Source organism: Martes martes (assembly GCF_963455335.1).
Source record: "Martes martes genome assembly, chromosome: 1".
NCBI lineage: Eukaryota > Metazoa > Chordata > Mammalia > Carnivora > Mustelidae > Martes > Martes martes.
In genome coordinates, this window is record NC_137888.1 from 92977817 (window position 1) to 93004534 (window position 26718).

The window sequence follows — 26718 nt, forward strand, 5'->3', positions numbered from 1 at the left end:
TGCCCTTGATTTTGTAACCTAATCAGGTGTATGACTGACTGTGATCGGTATGTAAAATGTGTTTTAGGAATAGTGCTGTGATTCACTCAGACCCTTTAGATCTAGCTTAATACTTTAACCCAGTGCATAAAAATTTCCCCCAGTTCCAGCTTCACATTCAGTACAGCAAGTAATAATAATAATAATGTCCATGTTTGTTTAAAGCCACAATTAGAATTTTGTTTGGGAAGATTTTGTGTACTCATTACCAGTTCCTTAAGTCATGTATACCACACAGCGCACACAGTAAGTGTTCACATGGTTTGCTAAATGAATGGATGAATGCATGAATGACAGTGTTCATATGTGTCCATATGTTCAGTGGTGAACTAGTAGGAAGCATTTAGAAAAATGCCCTCATTTACTTGTCTGGACAATTTTTCTTCTCTGCTTTAATCTGTAAGAGAACAAAGACTGCAAGTGACTCAGGAAATGGACACTTAACAAGTATCTTTTAGCAAAAGCTCTTAGTATGAAATGAACCAGTAAAAAGGGAAAAAGAATTAAGTAGAAACAACTTGAAAAATACCCCCTTATGTGGCCTAGAATCATAGTTTCAGAGCCAGGAGGTGCCTTAAAGAGGATTTAAACCAAAACCAGCCTTTTGAGTAGTAGAGGCTCCATAATGTGTATTCAGGAGATGGAACAGATTAAAGGCTAAGGAAGGGCTGAAGGTGTCACACAAGCTAAGTCACCAACTGCAAGTAAAACTCCCAGCCCCCAACCAGCATTTTATCTTCATTCATCATGTTAATTTAATGATTATGTTCATCTATTATTGAGTACTGAAGTAGACTATTTAGTACTATCTAAAACAAAAAGAATTAAGACTTTAACCACACATTCTAAACAAAGATTTTAAACAATGGACACTTCTGGTTTGCCTGAGGCCAAGACTAAACCCAGTTCCTTCTTTCTCAAGCTGGTTGATGTTTATTTCACTATCAGCCCCACCACTACCTTACACACACCAACTTCCTCACCTCCACTAATTAAAGCTCCACAAAACATGGATTTAACACTGATAATATTCCCTAAAGCATAACTTTTAAGCCAATAAATGATGGCTACTATCAATCCTTAAGAAGATTACTGGAGTCAATTTAAATAGGTGGTCTAAAAGGACTTACTAAATTACTCTTATATTTAAAACTATGCCATGTTAGCATAACAGTACTTTAAATTTATATTAAGTTTTTTTTTTCTGACTTAAAATTCATCACTAGACTTCTTTTCAACAATACATTTTAAAACCTTTGTACAGGTTTTCTTTCTATGGATTCATACTGGCGCCATCAATATCACTGAGAGCAATTCTACCTTTTCAGAAGCAGTGGGAACAAATACTTCTCTAATGTACCCTCTTCTCCAACATCTGAGATGACAACTGTCATCTTTAAAATTAAGTGGTCACAAGCTATAGAAAAAAAAAAAATGAACCATTCATGGAAAACCTTTCCTAGACGGTCCCATAAACATGGCACTTAACGAGGTGTGTGTTCATGGGTTCGAGTAGAACGGGTCTTCATTAGAGAAGCTGGGCCTCAGATCTGAGGAGGAGGGAGACCACTCCCTTTAATGTCTGCGAGCTCAAGTGAAAGTTCAGAAAAAGCCAAACACTGCTCTGGAAAATGATGCTAATTTGTATTAGTGCTTTACAACTTTCAAAAAAAGCTTTCTCGTAGTATTACTTTAAAATAGATTAAATAAGTTCTAAACAATAGTATGTAAAACTTTAAATTCTTAAAAACTTAGGAAACTTTTTCCAAAGAAGATAATGTCAACATTTTTTTTTTAATTGAAGAAATGGCCTTGTATTGCTGCTATGAAGGAAACTATATAGTAGTACATATTATGAACTAACAAAAAAGGAATATCTTCCCAAAGAACTTTTTTTAAGATGTACAGCTTATAGTAGCTTTAAATTTTAGTAAGACTGCATATTTATTTTTCTAATACTGTATTTGTGCTTATCTAAATTGAATCACAATCTTTAAGAGGAAATCAAATGCTCTCCAATAGATTGATAAAATACCAATATTGATGAATGTGAATTGAACAGTTCATTTCATGATCCACACTACTGTGCATTAAAGAAACAGAGGTAGGCTTCCATTGAAATCCATACTAATAAAAAGCTATAGCTCTTTAGTCATCCAATTCCTAGATACAACCTAACAAATAAAATACTATCTTAAAATGCCTTTGTAACAATCTACAAGGTTGATTCAACTGTGGTATCTGAAAATGGATACTTTCCTCTACAATTCTAGTAACTCAATTATAAAAATTAACCTTTGAGTTTGACAGATATTCTCCAAGTACAATAGCTGTCACCTCTGAAGTCAAAAATCACTAATTTATGTATCATTGGAACTATTTATTAATAGTTCTTTTAGAGACAGGAAGTCCTCCTAAGGGCAGGATCACTTGATGGAGAATGAAGGAACGAGAATGATTACAGATGAATCTTACTGCTGTAACTGGGGTTCAACCATTGCACTGTACTATTTTGAACCACTGAAGGCCATAGCGACACTACACAACCTCACTCCATTAACTGTACTATCCCCGTGGGTCTGGGATGCTTTTCCTCCTTTTGTCTCTTCCTCCACTTCCCTGTCCTTCCCCCATGGTGCACAGGAAACAGACTGAACATTGTGCCCAAAGGTTTCACTGAAACATGACTGTTAGGTATTAAAAAGTCCTGCCCCAACTGCCTAATATTAACCCTACTACCAAACCCTCTCTAAGGACTTTCAGATGAAGGTGTCTAAGAAGTTTTCCCACAGTTCCCTCCTGACTAGAACAGGCTTTTAGAGGAGGGAAGCAGTAGGTGAGGCCCTCTGAGGCTGTCGGCTCAGGCTCAGGCCCACCGCACCCAGGCAGCATGCATTCCTACCAGTCATTAAGGATGAGGATCTTCAAACCACGAGATATAAGCACAGGGTTCTAGATTAAAATGTCTTTACAACTTCTTAACAGTGTGTCCAACCGGGATTTCATCTACTCAGTATGGCTGTGAGGATAGCATCACTCACATCCACCGATCATAGTTTATTCTTTCCAAAATGGTGTACACACATGTAAACACGTAAACACAACCCTACCACACTTATGCCATGATGGTACCAGAACACTGAGAATGCAAATAAACAGGACTTTATAACATTTAACTGAACAAGTCTGTGATATGGGACACTGGGACAGATTTCAGTCTCAGACTGATAGCTGAGTATATGTCGGACTATAATTTCACACTAGCTATATGAGGATTAGCTAGGTCAAAAATTATTCAAAGGCATGGGCACAAGAGTACTTACTTCATACAGTTCTAAGTAAGTGTTTAAACACACTAGGAAACAAAAACAAACAATGGGCTATCTAAAAAAATCCTTTCTATTTAAAACTAGGTAAATCATGAATATTCAAAAGTGCAGAAATCTGTTCAGTGTTGAAGTGGGATAAGCAAAGTGGCAGATCTCTTGTTTGCCTCTCTCCCATTCTCAAGCTTCTTCGCTAATGTCTTCTCCCCATTCCAACTTCCCTACTCCTATGTGACAACCCTTAAGCTAAGACTGAGAAAAACATCTGTTTAGTGATATCACAGCAAATTAAAAGTATCATCCTGGAAATAGTTACATGCCACTTAAAAAGGGACAGGTTTACGGACAGCACTCTGCCTTAATCAATAGTGATTATATCCAAGCTGCATGGCTTGTCAGACACATGCCTATACCAGGCTTGATGAAAATTCGTGTCATGTAAAAACGTTTACAAACCAGCTCTCTCAGTGTGTTTATTTTTTTAGGAATACATGGCTTAAAGCAATAAAAATCGAAATGTGGAGGTTTTACTTCCCTCAATGGGAAAAGAGTGCATCAGTTTAAACAAGTCAGAAAATGCAAACTTAGGTAGCAAAAATAGGAAGAACTTCCCATGTCCCCTTTTTGTCATTCTTTCTCCTCAGTGAAAATCCTAAAACAATTAGTAGCATGAAGGAAAAAGAAAATAACACTCTCCCCACCTAATTCATACCAGAACTGTGCTTAGAACTTAGGAGAGAGGTGCATGCCCAGTGTTATCATCCATACCCCTCATATATAACTGAAGCTCTGATTTTAAAATGTCTAGAAAGAAACAGATGCATCAACAGGGAAAACTACCAGTTGAGCAAATGAGCCATTTCTAAATAAAATAGCTCACTTGAAAAACTAAATATATTTTCTAGGTATGTTTTGAGTGAGGACAAGAGAAGATCTGGACTACTTTTGAGATTTACAAGATTTAAGATTATAAGGTGCACTCATCAAATGGAAATCCCCATTCCTGTAAGCTTTCTTGGATATTTAACACAGTGCTAGGCACAGGGGCTTTCAGTTAGTATCTAATGACTGATACAAGAAAAGGGAGTAAATAAAAGGAGAACCTGTACATAGTTCAAAGTAAATGCCTTAAAGGCTATAGATAATATAGTAATGGGAGATAATCATTATTGCTAGGGGAGTCTATCCCCAAATAATCAATTGCTTGTGGATTATCTATGAAAAGTTTTACTTCCAGGGGGAGATTTTCCTTTGTGCCCTCCACGCCCCCCTACAGTGGACCATCTCCTACTAATGCTCAGCCTATACTTGTGTTCTGAAACTAGAAGATGACAGGGGAAAGTCAAGCATATGACAACTCTGTCATAACGATTAACTGCTAACAAATGAAAACTGACTAGAGAGTACCTACCTTTCCTTGAAACTTTAATCCAATTAAAGATGTGATATAAAAAAATATGTGACGTAGACTACAAGCTATTGTAGGTCTGGAACATGAGCCTTACACTATATTACACCTTCTAATCCTACACGTAACTATCAGTAAACATCTTTTTTTTAAAACATTACTACACAAAAGAATCCCACAAAGCATACATTCAAACAAGAGGCATCTAAAGATTAAAAAAATTACCCGCTGTATTTTTGTATAAAAATAATCAACATTCTCTAATGTACACAAAGCCAAAAGATAAATATCTGTGATGTCTTTAATGACATCTTTAGTCCTCTACTAGCTCAACACAATCTTTTTGAAAAGAGCAGTGACAATGACTGAAACCCATGGACTCTTCCCCACTTACTGAACTTCTGTGTATGTTCCTTCTATTTTAAAACATTTCCATTGTGTGGCAAAGATTTAAAAAAAAAAATTTTTTTATGTCCAGGACTATAAGGCTCTCACGGCTCCCACAACAATTCTGTTTTATTGTCATAATTCTGATAGGACACTATTTAGTGAAAATTTTTACTTTAAAATTTTTTTCCCTAAAACATATACATACAAAATTAGGTCTGATAATCCAAGAGATATTACTTGGTGGGTACTTTGCAGGAAGCATGCAAGGGTTTAGTCAAGGAAAAAGGAATGTGTATTCTAGCTAGACCCAGCATGTTCAAGGTTAGAAAAAATCCAAAGACCAACCACATACCCACTACAAACTTCTGTCGGGCCAAGTAAGCTTGGACTACCTGTAAAGGCTATGCACTGGTTCATAAGGTATAATCACAGTATGCCCTCATCAGTGCAGAGGAGTAGGTATGAAAGATAATTAATGTGAAATCTGTACTTTCTGAGAGTCAAATTATTTGTATGCTAGTCCTTATTTTATAGGTCAAGTTAGTGGACTTTCCCCTTTTTTCTAGGATGGGTAAAATTAGGAAAAATACTTGAACATCTGCTATCTGAAATACTTCCACTGTATCATGTATTCCTTATTGTGCCCCATCTTTTCAAAATACTCCTTTGGGTAAAAAAGAGCAACATTTATCACTCCTCCATCAGGTTTCCGAACTTTGACACTACTTGATATTTTGGACCCAATATATCTTTGTTTTGGAGGACCGTCCTGTGCACTGTGCGATATTTAGTAACGTCCCTGTCCTCCACGGCCTAGATGCCAATAACAACCCTACCCAGCCCCCCCCAAGCTATGACAACCAAAATGTCCCTAGACATTGTTAAATGTCCCCTGGGGAGCAAAACTGACTTCTGCTGAGAGCCACTGCTCTAAATGTCCAAAAACTAAGAGGAAAACCAACTTTCTCAGCCACACCAAATTCTTAGTCAAGTTTGGAATAGAAACCAACTCTTCGAACTTCCAGATCAGTATTATTCATGCTAGAATGCAATCCTTTTTTATAGACAAAGCAATTGTCTAACAGACATATTTTTTTAAATGCACACTGATATCTCATTGCATACAATTCCAGTCACTGGACTCCTATGCTAGTCCTAAATTACTCCTAAATTATATCTCTCATGACAACCTATAGAAAACTTACAGGGTAGAAAAATGTATAAGAAAACCGAATCAAAACAGGAGAAATGTAAATCATTAAATTATTTTTAAAAGGATTCTTTATATTAACGATAAACATCACCTTTAAAAAATTATCTAGTATAACATGTTTCTTTGAAAAATATCATGGCCCTCTATATCAGTCTTTCATTGTTGCATGTAACATGTAAAATCAATTTTACCAATGTAGGCTACTTATGAAAATGTATGATGAATTATATCTGTAGAAGAAATGTCAGCTTTTGATGTGGAGATTCCAATGTGCTTGGCTCTCCACCACACTGTATGATAATATTCTAGGCCAACTCGAGCCTTTACCTTACAAGTCTGTTTAAGAAGAGTAAAAACCGCTGTTTTCTCACAGCCTCATGATCCTGTTAAGATTCCTTCAGAGAATTGATGCGTGCACAGATCTTTAAAGCTGGGCCTAATTTGATATTCATTGCACTCATAAGATGGTCTTCTTTTAGCAAAAGAAGGGCCTGTCCATCAATCTCCTGTGCTCTGAACTCATCTGCAATATCCTGGCAGCCTGGAATTGATTAGAGGAAGGAAGTTAGCCTTAATACATAACAATTAGATGTTACTTCTATCAGTCACAGTTATGTTCTCAGTTCTCAGTGGGTCTGAGTATCTGAAATACAGGCTGAGAAACAAATGAAATTTATTTATGGTAGTCTTGGGTTCACTCCTGAAGAACAGAGTATCTCTTGGCATTCTGAAAATAAAAATTAATTCAAAATTCAAGTAAAGCAATTTACTCGGAATTCTTGTTCTAAAAAATATTATTATTATAGAAGTAATCAGAGTCAGGAGAAATGTAGATTTATCAGTTCAGATATAACATACCTTGACAAAAAAGACAATGGTATCACCTCAAAGCATGCCACACATATAACAAGTTTGGATTAACTAGTTACTATACCTCATGAACTTTTCTTTGTATAATATACCCTTCACATACAGGTGTAGAGAAATAAAATACAATGTTCTGTCATTTGAGTAACCATTTAGAAATATTTTTTCAAGTACCAGAGTACCAATTTCATTATCATTTGTACCTTATTCTAATTTACAACTTTGAATTGCCAAGTACATGTAGTAGAACATTTTTATTTTTCACTCATGAAAGAACCAAACCAACAAGATCATAGTATCAATCTACTGCAATGCTGCTGAAATGTATTACACTTCTTGACTTGTAATGCCAACTTCAAATCACTGTATTTGTCTCTACTTTTGATAAAAAAACAAATTCCCACTGAAATTAGAAACTTGCCCCCTTGCCAAATAATATCTTATCTCTCAGTGTAAACCTGGTGATTTAGCAGGTAACAATACTAACATCTACTTCAACTTAAAATGTTTTTACTGTCTACCAAATTTTCCACAGCCAGGTTATTTAATAAACTTCCCCACTAACGATAAAGAAACAACCAGGGAAGGTAATGAGTTAAGGAACCAAGAAAGGAGAGAATGCAATAATGGGGAAGCTTCCTTATGAGAGACAGTGAAATTATAAAAATGAATTTAAAAGTAAAAACTAACAGCTTCAAGTCTGTTTTATTCAAATCAGCATTCTATGAGAAAATAAAAAGATAACAAGTAATGGAAATGGTTACATTACACCACTGGAGAGCACAACTTTGCTGGAATGATTATCCTTTCTACTGCAAATGTGTCTGTCATCCACTTGCTTACATAAGATAATAAGATAATAATGTCATCCCTATAACCCGGGTATCAAGCACAAAGCACTGTTAGGTGCTAGATACATCCATTTCTGCATAAGTCAAGGACTGGATGAGTGAATAAACAAACAATAAACAAAAACAGGATCTGCTACGGAGGAGCTTTTTTTAAGAGTGATACACTTTCTTCTGTATTCAGCTGTACGGCCCTCTTTTCTCTGTTATTTCTTTTCCCGTCTCCTCTGTTAGTTGTTTCTTTACTGTTTCATGTATGTCGCAACCAGATTTTCAACTTCTCTATTTTAATTTCCAGACTTAAAAACTGACACTTCAAAAGTACCCTAAGCAGAATGTTATGGTTTTTGCCCATTTACCATATAAAAGAAATTAAACAGTTAAAATGGGATTACTCACCATAGAAAAGCTCCCTTTCTTTTCCCAGAGGTAGCTCTCAAAACTGGGCAGACAAAACTGACTAATCTTGCATCTAGTTGTGACTTCATCCTTCTTTTTATGAAAGAACTAATGTTCTTCTCTCTTCAGTCTTACTTACAAGAACACAGGAAAGAAAAGAAGAGAGAGAAAGACAGGGCGGGACTTACTTAGATTCAGAAAACAGGAGCAATGAGAAGTAATGAGGACTGTTAAGAGCTACATTTGGGAATAGAAACAAGGAGTTTTCCCTAAGGAAATATATCGCATCTGTTGTTCCTCTGTACTGGGAGATCCCTCTTCAAATGTCTTCTTGTGATAAGTAAATGTACTAGTAAAATGATAAAGAACAAAAAATGTTTCGGGAAACAGCATGATCGTGGAGGAACGCATCATCTTCAGAATTTTAGATCACAACTTCCATAAGCCAACCACAACAAAGATTAGTTATACTATACATTAGTATAGAAATGAAAAAATAAAATTACTTTAAAAAGAAAAGGGGGGGGCACCTGGGTGACTCAGTGGGTTAAAGCCTCTGCCTTCGGCTCGGGTTGTGATCCCAGGGTCCTGGGATCGAGCCCCACATCGGGTTCTCTGCTCCGCGGGGAGCCTGCTTGCCCCTCTCTCTCTGTCTGCCTCTCTGCCTACTTGTGATCTCTTGTCTGTCAAATAAATAAATAAAATCTTTAAAAAAGGGGGGGGGGAGGCAAAAGCAATTATTTTTCTGAAACTCATTAAAGAAAAATGAATTTTCAAAAAATATTTAGATGCTCAAGGTATACTAAGCTAGAAATTCAATGAGTTTCTTACATTAAAATCTACTTCTCTAAAACAATGGTGCCCCAGGGACTCGTACGAAACATATCCCAACTGCAGCAACCAGTCAGCATTGCTGGTTTTATGTCACCAGAAGCAGCTATCCAGATGGGCACGGACCTCAGCAACTGGATGAGTCCCAAATGAATTTTGCAATGTCCAGTCATTTTTCCAGCTAAACCCAAAACCAAACACTCTGCTCAGAAATGATCTCAGTAAGGCTGGTGAAAATATATCACTTGCCACTTAATATTACATAAGAAACAAGCCCTAATATGAGTATTATAAAAACCAACAGTCATACGTTTTTAGGTGAATTCCTATTTTATATGCCTACAGAGAAACCAAATCTACTACAGATTCACAAATTAATAAGTACAGAATAAACTGACCTTTGCACTGTAATGAGTTAAGAAGATAACTGCAGTTAATTGAGAATAATCATTCCCGTAGAGAACCTTTTAACGCACAAAAGTTAGAAGAAAATAAATGTTTTTTAATTTAGAGAGAGAGCATGCACACGTTGGGGGAGGGGGGTAGACAGAGAGAAGGAGACAGAATCTTAAGCAGGCTCCAATCTCAAGACCCTGAGATCACAACCTGAGCCAAAACCAAGAGTCAGACACTCAACTGACTGTGCTACCCAGGCACCCCCAGAAGAATGTAATTTTTCACTGTGGTAGCAACTCTGAGATTGGATACACAGCATACAGCTCTAATATGGTCCCGGCAGCATGGTTCACAAGATGACATTATACAAAGAAAAAACTCTATAAGTAAATATAGGTGCCCTGATGAAAGAGGGATGCCTGTCTCAGCTGGAAACAAAGAAAATACCGAGAAAAGGTTGGAAGCAGACTACTTGGGGGGAAGAAAAACAACACAGCCCTGAATGAGCCTGAAAGAGGCTCAAAAGATGTTTATAAAGGCCAGAGGAACATAGAGAAATGAAGACAAAAGCATTTTCTGATACAAGATTTACTTCAGGCCACAGGGATTATTCAGAGAGAAACACTCAAAGAAGATATAACTGGCCACACAAATAAGCCTGTTATTTAGCCTGTCAAAGGAGTGTGGAAGTACTCCCATTTAATCAGTTAAAGGAAAGGAGACTCTTACACAGCACCAAGCAATTCTAAATTTTATAAAGCAGTTTCCCTTTAATGATAAGTCATGTTCTCTAAACAACTGGCAACAAAATTGTATCTTGATGAACTAAGACAAGCATCTCAAATATAAGCAGTCATGTTTTTTTTAACTGAAATGAAGCAAGAATGAGACAAAGGAGTTCAGCCTTTGTTCTAATAGAGCAGCAAAGAGTAACCTCCTAGCAAATGGATATTGCGGAAAGTTAGAAAATTAGCCCTTAAAAAATGCATATGAAATGACAGAAGAATCAGATACCTATCATTTGGTAATTATTTGACCAATCACTTTCCTCAGGATATGAACCAACGCTCCTCCCCAAAGGAAAGGAAATAGTATCCCCAAAAGAGAAATTGAGCTAACAGCTCACACACCCCAGGTGGAAGAGTGAGACTACTTCTGAAGATGACAGAATCAAAGTCCAATCCCAAGGAATCATTAGAGATCCCGGTGTTAATTCTCAAGATATCTAGACTGGTCTAAAAACTAAAATTTATGTCATTAAAAATTAAAACCACAACCAGTGAAGACTCATCATCTTCTAATATATTGGTTTTAAAGCAGATTCAAAACCTATATGGTTAGCACTTATTTCACACCTAAGTTTCCAAAGGTGCGTATTTAAAAATCTTCCATGAAAAATGTATCCTCTCTTTAAACAACTGCAATCTTTCTTTAAAAGTGACCATATCTTGTTTAAAAAAAAAAAAAAACACACTTATTGAGCATTTCTGAAACAAGCTACTGAAAAAATAATTTGTCACAGAATTCTGTTTATATAAGGTAAAATGGCAGATAGGTTTTTTTTAAAAGCAGTTAATAGTTCTGAATATTCTTTCTTTACTCAGCACATTAACTATAAGTTTGCTTCTGAGAGAGTAGTTATCTTCACTGAAAGATTAATCAGCAAAAATAGCTGGATTAATTTTAGTAAGTCTGTAGAGTTCAAAGGGGATATATTATATCAAGAGAATAGTGTGATTCACAATAAAATAAAAATGGAGCAAACATCTTGTTTTCCACATTCATAAGGTCAAAATGAGTAAGATTTGCTGATTTTAAAAAATATAGTCTTAACATACATCAGTGTGGGTCTCATCATGAGCAATGGTGCAGTTACCTTTAGTAACCAGCCCCTTGGACAAAGGAGATATAAAAGACTGCTACATTAAAGAAAAAAGATAAAGAACATAAAGAATTAAGCTGATGGAAAGAGTACCAAAATGAGAGAGCAGAAAAACATAAATAAGAAAGTTACCCTCAATATTGGAATGGAATATCATTAACTGAATCTTAGTTGTCTACTTAAAAAATCAAATTTTAGAAGGGTTCTTGATGTCTACTTATTGAAAAGAATCAAGGAATGCAGCTCCCTTTAAAAGAACCAGCTTGATTTTTAAAAAAAGAAACCAAAATGTTATCATATTCTAAAAGGTCTTGATTAGCTTTCAAAAATTAAAAAAAATATATATATATATAGTCTCTCTTATTTTATTTTAAAAAGGTTAAATTAGGAAATAAAGAAGAAATAGAATAGAAAAATAGAAGAGCAGAAGGGAAGAAGCGTCTGACTCAATCTCTCTACTGACCTCTCGAGAGAAATCAGACTGAAGAGAAGAGAGCACCTTTAAGATCTTCACCGGCTGAGGTGTCACAGCAGAAGCAGGACTAGTCAGTTTTTATCGACTTGGGGGGGTATGAGAAAATACCCAGTTGTGCTGAGGGAATAAGCAAGAGGAAACAGATCATATTTCAATAGCAAATGCCATTCAATTAATATATATACATAGTACTTCTGTAGCCCTCTTGTGCAATAGGTGCGGATGGATCTAACATCATTCCTGTGTGGGAATGCACAAGAAAGATATAAGGCCCAAGTGGTGAATTACATACCAGGCAAAGAGTGGATGAAGGCCCAGACATCATCAACTGTCCAGATAGATGGCTCTGTTTGTGCAACTGGTAGCAAGTCACTGTTCTCAGGCATTTTCCTAATTCTCACATCCCGAAGCTCACGTTCTCTTTCCCGCTCACTCTGCCTGCGCAGGCGTGTTGTCATAGCAGATGGAACAGAATCTTCATGAGAAGCCAAGTCTTCTTCTGCAGATGGATAAGTAATTGGAAGCTGGAAAATGTAGTACAAGTAAAATACAGCATTGCACTTTCCTTGCATTTCGGAAAAGGGTATAGTACATTGAAGCAAGGTTTCTACAGACCTGCCTAAGGATATGTTCTCTTGCTGCCCCATCAGGGCCACTTGGACGACGGCCACGATGCCCAAGACTTTGATTATCAGGCTTACGATTCCAACGACTAAGTGCAAATTTTTTAGAACAGCTAACATTGTACCTAAGAAATTCAAGTAAGAAAAAATATTAAGTGATAGATGGAACACTCCATTTAGTATTTAATTATGACTTTAAAGTGCACTTGTGAATCAGTAAGTGCCAAATACTTCATTAAGGACTGTAATACCTCAGAAAGTAAACCATAGTGTTCAATAGATTTACTTACGCTGACAGTCAAAAAATGGCTGTATATTTCAATAATATAGCTCTCAATACATTACTGGACACCTATAACAAGGTACTGATATTTTCTTCTATTAACAGTATGATACCGGGAAACCTTGTGAAAAATACAGAGGATAACTGATTTTTTGCAAAATAATTCAAGGTTCAGGAGAAAATATATGAATTATGTAGATGTTCACACTTATGTTTTCTCAAGTAATCATTTCTGGAGAGAGAGTAATATAAAGAGGTTAACAGAGTAAAGAAGGGGAAATCTCAAATGGCTAGTAAAAGATTTTTCAAATATTACTGAAATCAAGGAGTGAAAATACTGTAAAGTTAAGATTTCAGGGAATTCATAGTTCTCACTATTCATGAAATTCAAATACACCTAATTCTTTAAAATTAGCTGAAAGAATATTTTCATTTTATCAAAACAGACTAGTAGTTTTTAATATAGATCTTTTATAAGGCATATGACAGTTTGAAAGACTCCTATGCTGTTTACTGGGTTTCAAGGCCTAGAACGGGGCAGGCAGACTTTTTTTTTCTACAAAGGGCCAAAAAGGAAGTATTTTAAGCTTTGTGGACAATACAAGTGTCTGTCAGAACTACTCCACTCTGCAACTGTTAACATGAAAGCAGCCATAAACAATAGTGAATGAGCATGGCTGTGTTGCAATAAAATTTTACTTAGACCAAAATTTGAATTTCACATAATTTTCATGTGTTATGAAATATTATTCTTTTCATTTTTTTTCCAACCATCTCAAAATTTAAGAACCATCCTTAGCTCAGGCACCATCCAAAAATAGGCTACATGAAGGATTTGGCCTGGGTACAGTTTGTTAACCCCTTCCCTAGAAAGAAGAGCGAAAAGAAATAATCTAAGAAACACATTTCTGAAAAGCTAAAGAAAGGCAAAGAAAAATACATATAGTTCCTTTTTTACACATATAGAACTGCCACTGTAATTTCTTATTTTCAAAACTCTAGATCTAAGAAGATTCTTCAGGAAAAGGACAAAAATAAATTCAAATGAACTTTGCTACTGATAACTATTCTACGACCAATATACAGATACCAAAATAAATTTTCCTCATCTATGTTTTATGACAATATCAGGAGGTGGAAGTAAGGAATACTATGAAAATGAATAATCTATTTTTTTCCCCTAAAACCTTTTTTTTTTTTTAAGTTCCCTAACGGCCACTTCATTTTACCCTAAAACAACTCAACAAGCTTCTGCTGCGTTCAATACGCTGGTCTGTGCGCGCAGCTTTATAGGTTTCTGATTTCCAGTCACAGCAATCTACAAAACGTCCTTCCCCACTGACTAGAGAATATAGACTAACCCTACACTTGCTATTTAGTCCCTAAATATTTAGATCTCCAAGGCAGACATGTAAGCAGCAGTTCTTCCCTGACCTAATTTACCCTTTCCTCCTTACTCTCTCATGTGCATTTCCCTTATATTAGGATCCCTCACCCCTAAAGAGGTTCACCTAAAGGTATAGTAACTTGACAACTCAGCAATCAATCACCTCTGGGAGGAGTGATGGTAGTGTTAAATGTTCTAAAATATTTAACAGTCAAAACATTTAAAATATTCTGAAAGGCCGTCCCTTTCCCTCAGAGTTTTGTAATCACTTAGAATCAGGGAGCCACTCATCTTTTTTGTGGTGTATGCAAACTGGAACACTCCCAAGTTAAAACAGGAGTTATGTAACTTGGTTAGGTCTGTCAATAACACGAGATAATATGTAAATAAAGGACTGACAACTAACTAAAAAACCAAATGAAGCCATTTTTGGAGGAAAATACTCTGATTATTTTTTTAACTTAAGTTTTACACTAAGTATCTCGTAGTGGCACCATAAATATATGTTCATGCAAGAAAATTCCTACATACAAACAATTAAGATCTTATATTCTTTGAGAGAATAATCACTTTCTGGAACAGAGAACAAACTTCAAAATAACCTGTGCATACACTTCACCCCCATGGTCAATACCTGTATTAGGACTGATTATCAAAATCAGATTTTTTTTTTAATGTAAACTAAACCTGTGATGAGAACAAGGAAGATACTGAACACTTCTTTAGTTATGAATACAGTTTATCTCTAAAATTACTATTGAAAATAGATTTAGAAAAGACCTATTTTGCTCTCTGATGATTTAACAATGTGGGGAACTTGTGCTGCAGCTGTCCCAATTAAAATTTAACCCAGGATAAATAGGAGTAATATATGAACAGATATGAATATAATATATTCAAAATATGAATATAATGAGAACAGTTTAAAACAAAACAAAACCAGTTTAAACCCTGGTATTTTCATACTGATCAAACAATGAGGTGATAAAACAAATACTGTTTTGATACCTTAAGGACTAGTTCACAAGAGACATTCTCCTAAGCATACTCTTGCCAGGAGATTGCTACTTCTATGTTAGAATATGCTATAAAACTCACTATAAGTGTTATGAATACGTAACTCTTACAGAGCAAAATTTAATAACTATTAAAGTAGCTCCAGATAATGCCTATTTGATATTCTTCCTCTATATTATAGTATCTAGTTTTGGATGCTTGTAAACCCTACAAGTTTTGGGGGTTTCTTACAATGGTTGTTCGTTTCCGCTTTAGGAAAGTCAAGGGAACAGAAATACCTTTTGGCACAGGACATAGTGCAGAATCGTTTTGACCGGAGAAATTCATTAGCATATCCCATCTTCCCACAGAATTCACACTTCAGCAACTCACTGTCCATTTCTTCTAATGTCTCTAAAAAAGAAACAAAGGAAAAAACTTCCAAAAATTTAATTGTGGCAGATTTTCTTTTAGCATCTACTTCAGTTGGATATAGCTAGTTCAGTCCTTCCAGGAAACTTAAAGGAATGGTCTTTTAACTTTTCCATGGATAGCCACTGTGGCAAGGAAAGTACTCCAAAAACAACTGCCACCACCAATTCCCTCTTACTCCTCCATAAACATTATGGAGTTATCTCTGTATAAATAAGCAATGCATTTTTAAAGGTTCATCTTGCTAAAATCCGACATACTTAAAATGGGCAAATAACTTTATTAAGCAGTGTAAAAGAAATGAAGATGAGTAAGGCAAAACCTTCAGGAAGAACGCTCTCAAAAAGTACTGTGCAGGATATGAATTTTGGTGCATGGTGCTATGAAGATACATAGCAGAGAATACTTAATTGTAACTGGAGAGAAAGGATGACTTCAAAAAGAAGCTAAACTTCTGATATGCTGGATTTTAGAGAAGCATGTAAGAGAACATTCTCAAAGGTCTGCAGTGTACAGTAGAAAATATAGATACAAGGGCGCCTGGGTGGCTCAGTATTTAAGCGCCGGCCTTCGGCTCAGGTCATGATCCCAGGGTCCTGGGATTGAGCCCTGCATTGGGCTCCCTGCTCAGCAGGAAGCCTGCTTCTCCCTCTCCCACTCCCCCTGCTTGTGTTCCCTCTCTTGCTGTGTCTCTCTCTGTCAAATAAATAAAATCTTAAAAAAAAAAAAAAGATGAAGAAAGGGACTCTGAAATGTAGACATATATGACAAGTTCTCAGAAAATTTAAGCATATTATCCTAGTGTTACTGAAGAAGCAAACAGCAAAGTGCTAAGTCAAGATAAAACCGCAAGAACTACTAAAAAACATACTGTGAAATATCTGAAGTTCCAAGGGACATCCAAATATATCAACATGACTGATCAAATCATGAACTAGCAAGAGTTCACTATAAAAAAAATTTTTCAGGACTACCTTACTAAGCAAGTCATCTGGTGAATAGCAATAAGAAAGTCTCAAATCAAGTAAAATTAAAATTGCTCCTTCCAATGACCTAGAAATGGCTTTTACACAACTGCGGCTCAACAACACATTCCCGGGAACTGATGTCATAACTTCCAGCATTGTTTTCACTTTGTCATGCTTGTAACCTGATCTGACAGGAGACAGGACCTCTCACTCCACCACCAATGCCACCAGTCTGGCCCCAAAGAATCTAGTCAAGTTGTTCCATTTCCATACTGAAAGCTTTAAAAAGCTTGGATTCACTAATGTAGCAATATGTAATACTTGATATTGAAAGGTTAGAATCCCTTACAAAGGAGAAGAATGTGTTTTTGCTGGTGAGAGAGGGGAGATCCAAACAGGTATGATCTAAGGACAGACAACGTAACAAAAAATGAACATCAGTTTTATTTCTCTTAATGAAGAGAGGAATATTAACATTCAAAAATCCCTGTTCAGGGCGCCTGGGTGGCTCAGTAGGTTAAAGCCTCTGCCTTCGGCTCAGGTCATGATCCCAGTGTCCTGGGATGGAGCCCCGCCTCGGGCTCTCTCCTCAGTGGGGAGCCTGCTTCCTCCTCTCTCTCTGCCCGCCTCTCTGCCTACTTGTGATCTCTCTGTCAAATAAATAAATAAATAATCTTTTTTAAAAATCCCTGTTCTCATGTTTGTCAGAATTTTAACAAATTTGGTATTACCAAGGCTACTTTTTGACATTTGTGAATAAAAAATTACAGAGACAAAAAACTGTTGCTTTAGCTAATAAAGATGGAAGTCTATGGCATAGACAGCTGGTAATTCTCCCAGTCCATTCTTCGTTTTTCTCCCACAGTAACAAAATCCTAAATTTCAGCAAGGTATATGGGCTCTGAAAATAAAAACTACAGTTACTGCCCTAGGTGAAGCCATCCATGACATGTGAACGGAAATGCTTGCAAATTCCAGGTGGTGTCCTTTTCTCCCACCTCACTGATTAGAATGTGAAAATGAAAATTAGCTATTTGGAAACAAAAGCAACATTCTAGGGATGAGAGAATTGTTAACACCCTGGCATCTTAGGTGTTCAACACCTGCCTGCCTTTGGGCAAAAATTAAACTTCTACCTTATTTAATCAAATATTATTCTGTGTTTCTAATGGAGTAGCCAAACATATATCCTAACTAAGAGATGTCCCATTTTTTGTGTGGGAGGAGTAGTTACTTTTTAATTTTCTTAAGACTTGAGATCACTTAATGGTATGAAGCAAAAGAGAGAGGCAATGAGATAGAAATCATGATCAATATGATTTACCAAGGGAGACAAAAGATATTTTGGTAAATCACAGTCTACTGGTTGGAGATACTAGTTAAAGAACCACTCCAAATAGAAATAGAAACTATCCTTTAAAAAGAGAATAATCCTTACACTAAGTTTCTAAGTATTGAATTAAACTGTATTTACTACTAATAACAGTAAACAAATGACATCGCTATTTCACTCTTTACCACTTTCCATAAACTAAACATTAAAACACAGTAATAGAAACACTTTATAAAATTACCTTGGGAAATTATGAAGTATTTAAAAATTTGGCATACTCTATGTAAATAAAGCTCCACTGTGAAACAGATTAATCTTTTTGGACTATACTTACCTTATAACATTGTGCAAATTTAATTGTATAATGTGTTAATTTGGTACATTTACATATTATGCTTGTTGTTGTAGCAGTATTTAGCACTTCCATCACCCTCTATCACTTTACATAATTATCCTTTCTTTTTAGTGATTGGAATACTTAAGTTTTAGTCTCTAAGCAATACTGTTGTCTATATTCATTATACTATGCATTAGATCTCTATGGCTTATTTACTACTCAATGCATAGATTAATCATCTTTAAATCTTCCTTTTCTTTACTCTGGTAACTTACCCTGTGAAACTACTCTTTGCCTTGTCTTCCATACATCCTTTCCTTCCTCTTCCCACTAACTACAAGTATCAATTACATACCAAACCTATATTCATCCCACAGATTACCAGCAGCTTCCAAAAACATTCTTTTCATTTAATCTGTCTAAAAATCTTCAGTAACCATTCTCTTGACAAGATAACTCCTAACAACTCGGTCAAATATCCAAAATACTCTAGAATCTGATTTTATCAGTCTAACTTCTATTTCTCTAAGCACATAGTCTACTCCTCGCTGTCCCCTCCTAGAGTTATGTGAACATCCTTTGTACATTTATTCATGGTTCCAACCTGAAAGGTTCTTCCTGTTTGTTATCTATGTTTTATCATCCAAGACCCAGGTCAAATCCCATCTCTAAAGGAAACTTAGCAAACTGGCAATAAAGCCAGGTTTGTTGTCATTGTTTTCCACCACAATAAGCATATTCTTTAATCCCCATCATTATTTCACCTACCTCCCTTCTGGTAGCCAGTTCGTTCTCTATAGTTAAGAGTTTGTTTCTCGGTCTTTCTTTTTTCCCTTTGCTTGTTTGTTCCTTAAATTCCACATGAGTGAGGTCATATGGTATCTGTCTGTCTCTGACTCATGTTACACAGCATTATATTCCCTAACTCTCCATGTTGTTGTAATGGCAAGATTTCATTCTTTTTTATGGCTGAGTAAAATTCCATTATATGTATATACCACATCTTCTTTATTCATTCATCCACTGATGGACACTTGGGCTGCTTTCATAGTTTGGCTATTGTAAATAATGATTCAATAAACACAGGGGTGCATGTATCCTTCTGAATTAGTGGTTTTGTTTTTCGGGGGTAAACACCTAATAGTGCTATTACTGGACTATAGAGTAGTTTTATTTTTAATTTTTTGAGGAAACTCCATATAGTTTCCCATGGTGGTTGTACCAGTTTGCATTATTTTCAAGTGTTCTACAGAAACAACCATAAAACAAGTAACAAAATGGCAATAAGTACATATCTATTAATAATTACTTTGAATGTAACTGGACTAAACACTCCAATCAAAAGACGTAGGATGACAAAGTGGATAAAAAATAAGACCCATTTATATGCTGCCTACAACAGACTCATGTCAGACAGAAAGACACCTGTAGATTGAAAGTGAGGGAATGGAGAAACATTTATCATGCAAATGGATGTCAAAAGAAAGCTGGGACAGCAATCAGATAAAAGAGACTTTACAACAAAGACTGTAAGAAGAGACAAAGGACACTATAATGAAAGGGACAATTCAACAAGAAGATATAACAACTGTAATTATTTATGCACCCAACAAGGAGCACCCAAATACATAAAACAGTTCATAACAAACATAAAGGATATAATCGACAGTAATGACATGCTGGACCAAAGGGATTTAACAGACATATTCAGAACATTCCATCAACCAGGTTTTTTTTTTTTTTTTTTTTTTAAAGATTTTATTTATTTGACAGACAGATCACAAGTAGGCAGAAAGGCAGGCAGAGAGAGAAGGGAGGAAGCAGGCTCCCTGCTGAGCAGAGAGCCCGATGCGGGGCTCGATCCCAGGACCCTGGGATTGTGACCTGAGCCGAAGGCAGAGGCTTTAACCCACTGAGCCACCCAGGCGCCCCAACCAGGTTTTTTTTTAATTGAAATGTACTTAACATGTAACATTTAAAATGACTCTTTGGTGCACAAGGTAGTCATTCAGCAATTATATTCATTATGAAATACTTGTTACAAGTATATTACAATATTAGTCACTATATTCTCTATCCTGTACACTTTTCAACCCTGTGACTTATTTATAACCGGAAGTTTGTACCTTTTAATCTCCTTCACCAATTTCACCCATCCTCTCACCCTCTCTCCTTCGGCAACCATCAGTTTGTGAGTGAAATCATAGGGTATTTGTCTTGCTCAGTATGGCTTATCTCATTTAGCATATACCCTATAGGTCCATCCATGTTGTCACAGATGGCAAGATTTCATTCTTTTTTATGGCTGAGAAATACTCCATTGTGTATATATACCACATCTTCTTCATTCTTTCATCTATTGATGATGGACACTTAGGTTGCTTCCATATCTTGGCTATTGTAAATAATGCTACAGTAAACATAGGGGTACATATATCTTTTTAAATTCATGTTTTCATTTTCTTTTGGATAAATACCCAGAAGTGGAATTACTGGATCATATGGTACATCTCTTTTTTAGTTTTCTGAGGAACCACTATACTATTCTCCAGAGTGGCTGCACCAATTTACATTGCCATCAACTGTGCATGAGGGCTCCCTTTCCTCCACATTCTCTCCAACACTTGCTATTTCTCATCTTTTTGATACTAGCCATTCTGACTGGTGTGAGGTGATACCTCATTGTGGTTTTAAAACCACAGCGTGGTTGATCTCAACTGGTTTTAAAATCAGTTTTTAGGTCCCAAGTTCTTACCATCTATACAATTCATTTAAAACTTACCACATGTTACTCCTTAGTTATCTTAAATTCACTAGTTCCTACTAGATCAAAAGCTCCTCTCAGGTTCAACCACAGTCTAACATAGGCTGTATGTCTATTATATTATAAACCATGATTATCATGACACATGCTGTGAAGCTTCCTAACCAGTTTTCCATTTTTCTCCAATGTGTACACACAATAGGGCATATTATATATGCTTTTTAGTTTAGAACTTTCATTTATATAATTCTTGTAGTTATAGGCATGGGAAAAAAATCCCTGTAGGGCACCTGGGTCGCTCAGTCAGCTAAGCATCCGACACTTGGTTTTGGCTCAGGTCATGCTCCTGGGGTTGTGAGATCAAGCCTCGAATTAGGCCCCGTGCCAGGGATAGAGCCTGCATGAAATTCTCTCTCCTTCTCCCTTTGACCCTCCTCACAACCAAAAAAAGAAAAGAAAAAAAACAAACCCTGCATATTCATCTTTACTACTCTTCATCTCAAATGAAACATTTTCTCAGATAAAATACTATCCATAACAACGTATTCAGGAATTAAATGAAATTAAGTTCATAATAAAAGCCAAATGTATTCACTGTCTAGATACTGATTTGAAAAATAACTATAAAAGGATATTTATAACAATTTATACAATTATATAATTAAGGAAATCTCAATATGAACCAGGTACTAGATGACCCTAAAGAATTAGTTAATCTTGTTTTGTGTGATGTAGCATTATAGTTACATAAGAAAATGTATATTTTTTAGAAATGCACAATGAATTATATACCAGTGAAATGAAATGAGGACTATGATTTTTTTTTTTTTAACAGAAAGGAGGGAAGAAAAGATAAAGATAAGATAAAGAAAAGATAAAGAGAAAGGCAACAGATAAAGAGAAGGGGGAATGGAGGGAGGAAAACAAAAGGGATAGATGAAGCTAGAATGGCAAAAATAATGTTTGAAATTGGGTAACAATGTTGAGTCTGGGTGAGCAAGGAGTCATTATAGAATTCTAATTTATGTATGTTTGAAATTTTTCATTGTTAACATTCTTTTATTTATTTTTTTTTAAAGATTTTATTTATTTATTTGACAGGCAGAGATTACAAGTAGGCAGAGAGGCAGGCAGAGAGAGAGAGAGGAGGAAGCAGGCTCCCTGCTGAGCAGAGAGCCCCATGCAGGGCTTGATGCCAGGACCCTGGGATCATGACCTGAGCCGAAGGCAGAGGCTTTAACCCACTGAGCCACCCAGGCGCCCAACATTCTTTTAAAGTGAAAAAAAATCACACTGATCTCAATATAAGTTAGCAGTAAAAACCAAATTTTATACTACTATCATACTCTTTGCAGTTCAAATAAAAGGTAAACCAGTGATGAATACATTTCAACAGTTTATAACTTACTGACAATGACAGAGGTGCCTTGCTTTGAAGAAACAGGAAAACTGTGGGCAAAGACTATTTTGTTTACAGGCATACTATTTTGCTTAATTCACCAAAGTATAGACACACATAGTATATGCTCAATAAATATGTGAAACTTAATTTTACATGAAATATACTAAGATATAAAGGATAATTACTTAGACACAGATATTAATTAAATCACTACTGTAGAGTCCTCTGGCTATACTAAATGCTATTTGACTAAACTGTATCACAATTACAGGGCCATGATCAGAATCAATAAAAAATAAAATATATCACTTCTGCATTTATTTGTGTTTGTTTTCCTATAGTCATTTTGTATACAACTGACTTTTCTGGGGTATTTCACTATTATCCTGACATCTTTAAAGAAGGAATCTCTGGGGGCATCTGAGTGGCTCAGTAGTTAAGCGTCTGCCTACCTTCCGCTCAGGTGGTGATCCCAAAGGCTCCCAGCTCGGCAGGAAGCCTGCTTCTCCCTTTCCCACCCCCACTGCTTGTATTCCCTCTTTCACTGTCTGTCTCTCTCCGTGTCAAATAAATAAATAAAATCTTTTAAAAAAAAGGAAATCTCTGACATTAAGATTTAGTGATATTTTCCTCTTTGAACAAATTTAATCACCTCTTGACTGACAAGTAGATCCTTAATACAACTGTAACACCTACCTGACATCAAACATCAGGATACAGAAAAGTCTAAAACCAAACAAACCAAGAGCTTTAAATTTTTAAGCAAACTCAGTAAAACACTTAGTTAACTCTGCTCAGGGAAAAAAGAGAACTGATTGCTTTGATGCTAAAATTCTAAATTACTTTCATACATTGTAGAACTTTCCCTCCCACACTCCTTCAAAAGTCAAACTGACATTATGCAAATTAAACATCAATCTTTCTATTTGAATGATGTGGCCATTAAAAGTCTGATTAGCTTTTCATTTACTTCAGTTAAATAATGCATTATGTAATAATAAAAAGTGAATAGCTTCCTAGTGTATGAAAATACATGTAGAATAAAAATCCATATCCTGTTTCAAGTGGTAGAAGTCAAAGTTAATTTAAACAGTATCTTAAGTAAAATCCACAAACCTTCAGCAATCATGTCTTCCATCTCTGTGTCAGATGAATTATCTGCATGCTTTGTATTATTCTGTAGCTCTGGCTGAACACATACTGAATTTATCACCTGATTATCCAAAAGAGGCCTTTTTTTCACAGGCTGTTCTATTAGCAAAGATGAACGACTTACCTTTAAAAAAGAGAATAAAATAATCTTTTAAGAGGACTTTCAGAAATAACTTGGTTAAAAAACCTCTTGGAATGGATAGTATCTGTGCTAATTTACTTCTTCAACTGATCAGCTGAACTGATTCACTAAGTGCTTTGTTCCTTAAGAAAATTTTAGGCAATCTGGACATCAATAGTTCGTAATTCAAGTCATCAGCACTATGGATGCTTCAAAGTCTCTTGTCAAATGGTACCTAGTGTCCTAGTTTAGGCAAGTAGTTTAAAATGTCTTTAAAATGCAGTAATAGGAGCACCTGGGTGGCACAGTCAGGCATCTGATTCAGTTGCAGCCCAGGTCATGATCTCAGGGTCATGAGATCAGATCAAGCCCTCTCTGGGGCTCCACGCTCAGCATGGAGTCTGCCTACGACTCTCTCTCCCTCTCCCTTGACCCCTTTCACCCAACCCCTGTGCTAGCTCATGCTCTCTTTCTCACTGAACTAAGTATTTTTCAAAATAAATAAATAAATAATAAAAATCTGTAATAAATTTTGATTAGCCAGTATCCTTATTTTTCTTCGTGCAACAACTTTTAAGATTTATTTTTCATGCACAAAGCTTTTTATTCCTAGGGTTGTCTCTTTAAGATAGATCACTACTGTATGTACTTTAAAGATAAGTGAACTAATGTTAGTGTTTGGTTTCTTTACAAAAGCAGAATCAGGACTAGAACTCAGGTCTCCTGACTCCTAGTTCAGCAACCTAATCCATTATAATCACAAAAAGAAATGGAAAAATCCTCAAACATTAACATGAAAATCAGTAACAAAATACTTATAATTCAATATACTTGGTTAAGTCATAAATACTACTTATTTTAGGAATGTTTTCAGCAAAAACAATCCAGACCAAAAATATTTACTGATTTGCAAGTGAACCTTTAGCTAATTTGAAACAGAACCTCCTTTAAGAATGCTGGTTAAGTCTCCAATATCTGACACAGATGGTGAACGATAGCTTATTGTAAATTTCTACATTTAACTTCAGAGAATTATCCACCATGAACTCTTATTAAATTTTGTTCATTTCAGTTAGTATATTTAATATACCTCAAGTAAAATTTACAAAGGGTATTGCTGAAGAAACTGTAATACTCAGGGTTGCTAAGAGTTTACACTTCTGGTGTGAGACTGTATTTAATATTTAAATAATCTTTCCAGGAGCACCTGGTTGGCTCTGTCAGAAGAGCATGTTAATTCTTGATCCTGGGGTTGTGAGTTTGAGTCCCACATTGGGTGTAGAGATTACTTAAAAATAAAATCTTTAAAAAATAAAAATAAAGCAAATAAGTAATCTTTTTTTTTTTTAACATTTTATTTATTTGTTTGACAGACAGATCACAAGTAGGCAGACAGGCAGGCAGAGAGGGGGAAGCAGGCTTCCTGCTGAGCAGAGAGCCCGATGTGGGGCTTGATCCCACGACCCTGGGATCATGACCTGAGCCAAAGGCAGAGGTTTAACCCACTGAGCCACCCAGGCGCCCCACAAATAAGTAATCTTTCCAGAAAATAATTTGGCAATATATATCATGAGCCTTATGAATACATATGTAATGTGATTCAATATCTGTACTTGTAGGAATTCGTGCTAAAGAAATTACTAAATATGGAAACCTAAAATGTCTAACAATAATGCAAGGATTACATAAATTATGGTTTCCATAAAGTGGAGTATTATGTAACCTTTCAAAATGTTTCTCAAGTACTATTAATCATATAAGAAAACAAAAGCTCTAAATATCCTAAGTGACAGAAGCAGAACTATATATATAATAATCTTGATCATATGAAATATATATGTAAAAAAATACACATGTGGTGTTACTGGGAATTATCTGCTCTGTATATTTCCCATATTTTCCATTTAAAGTAATACATTATTAACTTTGTAATCAGAAAAAAAGTTGTAATTGTCACTGTTAATAACAGAAGCTATGGGTACAAGTGCCAGGAACTACACAAAACAACGTGCGCACATCTAATCCTCACAATAACCTTCACAGCCAAGTATCATCTCTGTTTGCCAGATGAGCAAAACTTAAGATCATAAAGGTTGAGTGACTTAACAAAGGTTACTGTATGCACCACTGCCAAGATCCAAACCCTGAGGAGCAGGGAAAAAAGACTATCGCTCCACTCTCAGAATTCTTATAGGAGATCCAAATTTAAAACACAGTTAACTGAATACAAAAGCAAATGATGAGGCAACCCGCGAACACAATGCAAAATCTTCACCACCCATGAATCTTAAAAAAATGGGTATAAAAGGTCTTTGAAATGAATTATTTTGTTTTCTTGTCTTAGATTTTGGCTTTGACTTTGGCCACTTGTCTCTAGATATTAGCATATAAATTATATACAGCTAGTCTCAACTTATAAGACTTACAGTGACAGAAATAACATATCCAATGTGAAGTGAAGATTTTAAGGCATTTTTAAAATTTGACTGAAGGCTGAGATTTAAGAATGAGAAAATCTACTTGCTAATTATAAACCATCAACTGGGTAACTTCAGAAGTATCAGGTCATTGGGAAATTATTTTATGCACTCAAGTTAAAGTTCACAAAGTATGCATTATATAAGAAATATCATTTTAAAAAAAATAATGTACTTTAGGTGTCATTTCAGTCTTCTTAAAAAAAGAAAAAATTTTATTTTACTGGAGTAAACTTCCCATTATCTTTCTCTAAAAATTATAAAATTGATATCCTTAATATCCTGAAATTTTTTCCTTAGTTTATATATAGCTAGCATAAAAATTCTAGAAATATATAAATTACAGAGAAATTCTAGATAAGAGATTGA

General features: G+C 35.6%; 1 protein-coding gene across 1 annotated transcript in view; it reads right to left on the reverse strand.

Annotated features, from left to right (window-relative positions):
* Window positions 1-1841: 1841 nt before the first annotated feature.
* PHC3 (polyhomeotic homolog 3) overlaps window positions 1842-26718 on the reverse strand; it is a 74387-nt gene continuing 49510 nt past the window's right edge. The window contains exons 11-15 of the mRNA XM_080802075.1: window positions 23716-23875; window positions 15663-15777; window positions 12690-12822; window positions 12367-12598; window positions 1842-6917 (exon numbers count right to left, since the gene is read on the reverse strand). Coding sequence (XP_080658201.1) covers window positions 6763-6917; window positions 12367-12598; window positions 12690-12822; window positions 15663-15777; window positions 23716-23875 — 795 coding nt within the window. The 3' untranslated portion in view covers window positions 1842-6762. The remainder of the gene's footprint in view (window positions 6918-12366; window positions 12599-12689; window positions 12823-15662; window positions 15778-23715; window positions 23876-26718) is intronic.